General features: G+C 46.5%; 1 protein-coding gene across 1 annotated transcript; it reads right to left on the reverse strand.

The window, feature by feature from the left end:
- Nucleotides 1-637: 637 nt before the first annotated feature.
- LOC139417138 (transmembrane protein 88-like) lies at nt 638-8308 on the reverse strand. The gene is made up of 3 exons (XM_071166383.1): nt 7893-8308; nt 4309-4710; nt 638-1877 (listed from the first exon to the last, which is right to left on the reverse strand). Exons 2-3 carry the CDS (start codon nt 4702-4704, stop codon nt 1590-1592), a joined length of 684 nt encoding a protein of 227 aa, XP_071022484.1. The 5' UTR covers nt 4705-4710; nt 7893-8308; the 3' UTR covers nt 638-1589.
- Between the last annotated feature and the right edge of the window lie 366 nt (nt 8309-8674).

An 8674-nucleotide genomic window follows, 5' to 3' on the forward strand; every position in this document is an offset into this window, starting at 1 on the left:
TCGTCAGTCGAACAGTGTTTCCTCCGTCACAATGGTGCGGCTGACACCCGGGTTAAGCGAGCAGTGTGATAAGAAGTAGGCAGCCAGTTAGGTCATAATTCAGGGAGAAAACTGGGTAAAAAAAATATGCTTGTGGCCATAATACTGGGTTAGTACTGGGACAGGAGACTGCTTGGGAATACCAGGTGCCGTAAAACAAACACAAAAGGAAGAAAAAAATCAAATAGAAGCAAAAACAGAAGAGAATTGCTGGAACACTTCTGCACTCACCGTGTCATGCACTGAAAAAGCACAGGAGGGCGCTATATCATAACATTCAAGTATCCTCTCGCCTCGTCGTCATTACTCCCCCAGTTATATTATGTTGGTGGATCCAGACACACATTAGTCACATTTAAACTTGTGATAATATCCAGCTGGAGCGAGTTTATGTCACGTGTTTATGAAGTCCTCGTGCCAAGCAGTTGTACTCACTGGCTCTGCTTGTGATTTACTTATGCAATAACCTCTCCTCCACTTTGTAGAGAGGAGTGTGTATAACCCATAATGATGTGTGTGTGTGCGTACGTGTGTGCGTGTGTGTGAATGCATAACCACAATGAACTCTGTTTTTTTTATAAAAGAAAAATGACTCCAATTGATTCCAAATAGGCTATATTTGAAAAAAGGAAATGTACAAGAAACAGTAGTAGTCATAAACCTTAGTAAATTAAATGTACAAACTATGCTAAACACAAAATGTCCTTCATGGTGTATAAATGCTTAAAGACATTGTCTTGAATCAATGTTATTGATATCTTAAAGAGGTGTAGGTAGCCTAGTGGTTAAGAGCGTTGGGCAGGTAAGTAAAAGGTTGCTGGTTTAAATCCCAGAGTGTTTAATAGGTGAAACATGTGTCTATGTACCTTTGAGCAAGGCACTTAACCCCAGTTGCTCTGGAAAGAGCTTCCTGCTAAATCACTCAAATGTTTTATGAAATGTGGACACATGGCAGTGATATATTCTTCATTAATGCCCAGTGTTTCACTGCATAAGCTAAACGTAGTCTGCGGTGTGATTGAGATGCTTGCTGTTGATTTATTGCCTCTACTTCTAGAACAGTGTAAAAATCCCTGCTCCTTTTTCGTCTGCTATAACATTTTCGAACACAATATATCAATGGTTTAAAGGCAACTTTTACATTAAAGGGATAGCAGATAACATGGTGGTGTGAGGGAGGTTACTTCGGTTGAACTCAGGCCAGAGGAATGGTTCACTTTCTTCTTTAAACTATGGTGCCTATTCTGTAGAGATATTAGTTTGGCTGCTGTAGTTTTTGTCCTCTTTCTCCTCCTCCCTTCTCTAATGTAATTCTTCCCTCCTTTCATTTCCTCCCTCTCATCCCATCTCCCTCCTCTCATCCCATCTCCTCTAATCTTGGCTCGCCCTTCCTCCCCCTCACTCTCCCTCCCTCCTTTCTCCCTCTCTCTCTTTCTTACCCCCTTGTCTTTCTCTCTTTCTGCCTCTTCCTCTCTCTTTCCCTCCATCCTCCCTCTCTCTCTCCTCCTTGCACCCTTTCTCCAACCTCAATCCCTCCCCTTTCTCCCCCTTCACACCCAGACCTTTCCCTTCCCGCCTCCCTCCCCTCCAGACCTGCTGCCTCCACAGCAGCCCCCTCCCAGGCCATGGTGTTTTGTAGCGGGCAGGTTCTTGTAGACGGCCCTGGAGTACGGTATGAAACAGAGCCCCAACTGGAGGTGACGAGCCAGGCGGCAGTAGGCAGCCAGAGCCAGTACCAGGAGGGGGGTGACCAGGAGGAACCCGACCACTAGGAGGGCCACACAGCCCCCGTCGCTCAGCAGGTCTGAACAGTAGCGGGTCGTCCCCTGAGGGCGCACCTGGGGAGAGGAGAGGGGGCAGGGGAGGAGAGGAGAGGGTTGGTTTTTCTAGTTGATTATATTGCTGTTTTTCACATGACCAGAAGAATGTGTTGCACCAACAACGAAGAGATTGACATAATGTTCTTATGACTGTATAATGACAATAATGCAATGTCAATGCAACAGAAATGTATTGATCTCAAATGTTGCTATAGTTTCTGACAAGCTGATGAATCAAGCTTTCTGTTGGAGTCTTGTCAGAACAGATGGAGAGAGTTATTGGTTTCAGCACCCATGTTCAAGAGAAGTGAAGGATGGAGGAGTCAGAGACGAATGCGGGGATAGACAGATGGAGGAGAGGAGAGGAGGAGATGCAGGGAGACGATGACGTGCCCCTGTTGGAATGTGTGTCGGAGGTCAGGACAGACACAGAGCAGATCGCAGTCTGACACACACACACACACACGAAGAAGGAGGGGCCCTTCCATAGATGAAATGTGATGAATTGCCATTCTTATATCACAGCTGTGAAACATCACAATAATATCTATGGATCTTTAGAATTAAAATGTCCGCCTGCTGGTGTGGTATGTGATGTTGTTAGTGTGAGGGAGAAGTGGTAGAAGTGGTAGCAGAGAATGGAGAATGTGAGGAATGCACTGGAGGGAAAATGGAGGGGCTGTCACCCTTCCTTATCTCTATGTGGTAAGAACAGAATACGCAAGTGGAGGGGGATGGAGGGAGAAAGGGAGGGAGAGGAGAGGCACAGAGGGGTGAGGGGGGAGGGATGGCGGGAAACAGGTTGGGAGGTGAACAGATAACACTACAGTATGTCCATGCTTATTTCTACTTTCTGAGGCCAGGGGGTTTATGTCCCACAGCCAACCTTCTGAAAATATTTGATATTCATAGCTCTTATTGGGGTGTCTAGCTCTGAAATCATGCAACTGTATCATGCCAGTTAAAGTTAATGTAGTTTAATGCAGCTGCTTAGTAGGGTAGGCAGTCATTGTACATAAGAATTTGTTCTTAAATTCTTAACTGACTTGCCTAGTTAAATAAAGGTTCAATAAAAATAAAATAAAAATAGTGAAGATATTCCCTTCCCCTTTTTCAAAATTGTTGGTGAATGTTTTTCAGAGTTTGTGTAATTCAATATTTTGTGACAACGAACTGCGAGATCAGGATAACTTGTTTAGCTAGCTTTAACATTCCTTCCTTCCTTCCTTTCTTTCTCATCCACCTCTCTCCTTTGTTTCAATCCTCCCTCTCTCTCCCTCTCCACCCTAATCCCTCCTTAATCTGGTGCCACAAGGTTCCTAATTGGTTAGAGGGGAGGGGAATCCTGTAACACACACACACACACACACACACACACACACACACACACACACACACACACACACACACACACACACACACACACACACACACACACACAGAGTCATTAGTAAGGTGGGGCTAACTGGGGTCAAAGGTGTGTGTGTGTGTGTGTGTGTGTGTGTGTGTGTGTGTGTGTGTGTCACTGAGGCCTGCGAGCTGCTGCTGCTAAACACAACGTGTGCTCACACATGTGCTAATGCATGCGTCTGTCTGTGTGTGAGCTCAAGTGTGCTAAATTCATTTCGCACTTAATGTTTTCCTATTTTGGCTGTGAATATGTGAGTGTGTGTTTAAAGCATTCTTCGACATAGCCTTGTCCTAGATTTGTAGGAGTTAGTTAAAGCATATAGATATGGGACCAGCTAGGCAAGCTAATCCCTACCTCCCTCTATTCTTTAAAGTCTTTCCCTTGACTCCTGACCTGTCCAGTCGGATTCTCAAAAATTCTCTCCAAAATAGCTCCATATTCCCTATATAGAGCAGTACTTTTACCAGAGCTCTATGGTCCCTGGTCAAAAGTAGTGCACTATAAAGGGAACAGGGTGCCATTTGGAACACAGTCCATGTTCTTAAACATCTGAGAAATACTGAGAAACTCTCTGGCTGATCTGCTTATGAAACTCATCACAGAGGGCCAAACTCCACCCTCATCTTCTGCTAAAATATTCCAAACTCATGCTGGGTGGTGAAAGTTTAGTTATGAGTTTTAGGATTCACAGTTAGTCCCTCCTGAAATGTCAGCCTTAATGACTACTCTGTATACCATACAATTATTTAATATGATTCTGATCTATTATCTAGTTAGCTTCTCGTGACGATACCTCCCGAAGGCCCTAATGTTATGAGTGTGTTAGCAAACACACCTTCACTCAGACACATACAGTAGATGAGTTATGAATGTGAAATTGAAATGACACTCAGGAACTTTGGAAGATGGAGTAACCTTTCCTCTGAATTTTCCCTCAGGTTATTCATTAGAGAGCGTGACAACTCTCTGCCTGAATACTAGAAGAAGGAGAAGAAGAAGGAGAAGAAGAAGACACACCCCACCGCTTTCCCTCCTTACCGTAGAATGACACAGGAACCCAAACACCACCATCACTATAGCCGGGGTGAGGATGAGTCCGAACACCAGTCCGGCCAGGCAGGCGTTGATCCCCGCTATGACCAGGTTCTGGGCCGTCACCAGCACCGAGCACGCCCAGCAGTCCAGAGAGCCCCTCAGCTCCAGGGGAGCGTCACTCCCTCCTCCCCCGCTCTCGGCTGCAAAGTACGGGGGAGGCACCACCACGCCGGAGGGTGTCCCCACGGGGGCGGTGGAGGCCAGGGAGTTGGAGTGCTGGAGGTGGTGGTGGTGCTGGTGGTGGGGGTGATGGTGGGGGTGCATGTGGGGGGAGAGCTCCTCAGAGAGGTCAAGGGCCTGGTGGTGAGCCCCCTTCTCCAATGTGCCGCTCATACTCATGGTCAACTGGGTAGGAGGGGAGAGAGAGAGAGGAAGAAGGGGCAGAGTTTAGCCAGGTTTGCGAAAGCAAAAATGGTCCCTACTTCTCGGATGTGGAAATACTGTTCCAAGCATATGTGAATGTGAAACGGTTTGGCTTTTCCTGAGTGGATCTTTATAGTGACAGTGTCATGCTTTTTGATAGCCAATTTGTGCAACAGAAGTCTCTCCCTGTCTCAAACTCATGTCTATCGCAAACTTGGTCCGTAGACATATCATAGCTGAGGTTCAGTCTTCAAATGTAGAATGAACCAGGGAGTTCACAGGGAGGTTAGAGGACTTTATCTGTTAGAGGAAGAGGAAGGCAGGCTGCACGGCGTAATCTATCAACTCTTATATCTTCTATCAGAACAGGATAGTTATCTGAAATCTGATTGGCCCAGAGGAAAGGAACCTAATTGCCAGGCGAGGGTGCACAGAGGATGATGATGGATAAGATGAAGATGAAGGGTAAGAGACAGAATCAAAGGATGCGTGTGTGCATACACGTGTGTGTGTGTGTGTGTGTGTGTGTGTGCGTGCGTGCGTGCATCTGTGTATGCTTGTGCACGTGCCTGAATGCATTTGTTTATCTTGGCACTGGTTGAAGACTGCAGTTCATGTCTTGTCAGAAATAGAAAACGTACAAGTCAAGTCATGGCCTTATGTTCAAGACACTGTAAAAGTGATTTTTCCAGTATGGTAAAAACAACTCCAAATCAGCACAGACCAAGTTGAAAGTTTCCCTGAATCAGCGATAAGTAACAACTCATAACTGACATGTCCCATTAACAGTGACAGGATAGCAACCCCCCCCCCTTACTAAGCGTTGCCCAAACCGGCCTGAACAATGGACCAGGGTCAGTTGCCAGCCTTCCTCCCAGAAATACCCCTGCCCTCAGCACCGCTCTGTACCGCTCTGCACCAAAGTGATAAATCTATCAGGACAGACCAGAAAGGCCAAGGTCTAGAACTTAACAATGTTAGTTCAGAAGTTGTGTAAAAGTGTATTGAGCAATATTCCACAAGTGCAGGGTAAAACGAATGCTATAGCAAAGAGAAGAATACCCACAAACGTTTTGGTGGTATGTAAGTACACTCAAGAGAATTAAGCAGTGTTTGTATGGGAATTGTTCTTCTTCCTCCCCTTAGGACTTTTAGTACTGGCACATCTAGCACTTCCACAGGTGCAGGATACAAAACCACCCACATATTAGGTATTGGTAGGGCCATGATCATGCTGCTGCTCCCCCTATGATCATTCCACCCCACCCCCTCAATAGTCTTTAATCTGCTTCCACCCCAATGGACATTTATTTATTCATCACTGCCACAGTTGTTATTATGTATATAGTGCTATTTCTATAGTTTTTTTATTACCATTTTCATCATTTTATTTCACTAGTCCTGCATGTTGGAGCTCCGAAGCCTAAGATTTTCACTGTACCCTGCAATCACACCTGCAACCCTGTACACGTGACTATTAACACTGAACCCTGCCATCACACCTGAAACCCTGTACACATGACTATTAAACACTGTACCCTGCCATCACACCTGTAACCCTGTACACGTGACTATTAAACACTGTACCCTGCCATCACACCTGCAACCCTGTACACGTGACTAATAAACACTCAGAATCTGAATGAGTTTTTCCTGACCATGATAAACTCCTGGCCATAGACATAGGGGTATACGTGGGTACTCATCTTCTTTTAACCACCCCTTCTTACTTTTACCCGACAAACACACATCACCCGCATACCTCATCCGACCGCTAACCCTGACCCCAACCACGCTACGGAAGAGGTCCACTTGAGATGTGTCCCTGCTGGACGTCGTTACCTCAACAGTGTTCTGCGTCAACCTCCCATTGTTAGTGAAGTGTTGTCGTTCAGGTCTAAGGTCGGGGGTGCAGGAAGAGTCCAACTAGCTCACTCATTGTGACCTAAGGCCCTACACTTGGCCGTTACTTGGCCTACACTTGGTCGTTACTTGGCCTACCCTTGGTCGTTACTTGGCCTACCCTTGGCCGTTACTTGGCCTACACTTGGCCGTTACTTGGCCTACACTTGGTCGTTACTTGGCCTACCCTTGGTCGTTACTTGGCCTACCCTTGGCCGTTACTTGGCCGTTACTTGGCCGTTACTTGGCCTACACTTGGTCGTTACTTGGCCTACCCTTGGTCGTTACTTGGCCTACACTTGGCCGTTACTTGGCCTACCCTTGGTCGTTACTTGGCCTACCCTTGGTCGTTACTTGGCCTACACTTGGCCGTTACTTGGCCTACCCTTGGTCGTTACTTGGCCTACCCTTGGCCGTTACTTGGCCTACACTTGGCCGTTACTTGGCCTACCCTTGGTCGTTACTTGGCCTACCCTTGGCCGTTACTTGGCCTACCCTTGGCCGTTACTTGGCCGTTACTTGGCCGTTACTTGGCCTACACTTGGTCGTTACTTGGCCTACACTTGGCCGTTACTTGGCCTACCCTTGGCCGTTACTTGGCCTACACTTGGTCGTTACTTGGCCTACACTTGGCCGTTACTTGGCCTACACTTGGCCGTTACTTGGCCCTACACTTGGCCGTTACTTGGCCCTACACTTGGCCGTTACTTGGCCTACACTTGGCCGTTACTTGGCCTACACTTGGCCGTTACTTGGCCTACACTTGGTCGTTACTTGGCCTACACTTGGCCGTTACTTGGCCTACCCTTGGCCATCTGTTTTACACAATGTACTTGGCTTGCTTTTTTCCATTTCATGAGGCGTTGATTGTTTTTCATAACCATGGAGACACTTGATCTTAACGCTATAGAAATGATTGAATTACCTACGGTATCTTCAAATGAGCTTCCTCTCTAGCTTGTGGTCACTGATAGAGCACTGAACTACATTCAAGCTGGTCCTTCAAATATTCTGACATTCTCATCTAGAACATTCAGGAGAAGCTCTTTTGTTCTATTATTCTATTGTCTTTTGGCTGGCAGTTGCATACATGTGACGCCTGTCTGAAACGTGATCTACGCATTTAATTATCAGTGATGAGAACCAGAATTGTCATTTTAAAATGCTTTTGTGAACGTTCTTTCATAGATATTAGATTAGAAATCATCTGAAAATAATGTTTTAGTTAATTCAACCTTCTCTGTGGCTGGTTTCTCACTCACATTGCGTGGAGCCGGGTAGAGCCTCTCTCTGATCCTTGCGGTTCTCTTCTCTTCTTGGAAGTTACACTGAAACTCTCTCTCCTCTTAACCACGTATAGCAGGTGGACAATGTTCACAAACGTTAACAACTTCTCTCTCTCTCTCTCCCGTCTTTTCTCAAATCTCCCCTTGCGGTTCTCACGCTTCTAGTCCTTCATGCATCAGTTCAGATTCCTTCACACTCTTGTCAATGAAGTTGGGACCAGCTTGTTTTGTAGTGGCATGCTGATATGTTGGCCTTCTGTAGCCGTAGTGGTGATCTCCTGCTGTTTCCACTCGTCGTCGGTCCGTCAGGGATAAGTCAGTGTGCTTTGTTTTTTCATCCGTTGTTCTCTCCCTGACTGCAGTTGACTACTCCAGCCTCAACGTTTTGGGTCTCAGCTCCTTAGAATTATCCCAAACTTCTGTACCTCCCACCGTCAGTCCGCCCCTCCTCTTCTCCTATTCTCACTCTTTCTCTGTTTGATAGAAGAGCCCCTCTTGAGGAATTAGAGGGATGCCTTTCTCTCCCGCTCTCACTCCCTCTTTCCCCCTCCCTTTCTTAACTACTACATTGAGTGCTTGTGCCCCTTCCACTCACTCCCCTCCCTCTATCTCCCTTTTAACTACTATACCCAGTGCTTGCAAAGCACCCACATCTCTTCTCTCGTTCCCTCTGTTAACGGTGTGTAGCACTCTGAGGGTCTTTGGGGTTGGAGCTCCTCTGATAAGTGATGGAGCATGTGGAGAGAGGGAGAGGGGAG

This window comes from Oncorhynchus clarkii, chromosome 9, assembly GCF_045791955.1.
Source record: "Oncorhynchus clarkii lewisi isolate Uvic-CL-2024 chromosome 9, UVic_Ocla_1.0, whole genome shotgun sequence".
NCBI lineage: Eukaryota > Metazoa > Chordata > Actinopteri > Salmoniformes > Salmonidae > Oncorhynchus > Oncorhynchus clarkii.

What these genes read in the sequence shown, in the direction of transcription:
- LOC139417138 (XM_071166383.1), bottom strand. Translation starts at nt 4,704, where the DNA reads ATGAGTATGAGCGGCACATTGGAGAAGGGGGCTCACCACCAGGCCCTT. An exon ending in GGTTCCTGTGTCATTCTACG is followed by an intron (nt 1,878 to 4,308) that starts GTAAGGAGGGAA and finishes TCCTCTCCCCAG; the next exon opens with GTGCGCCCTCAGGGGACGAC.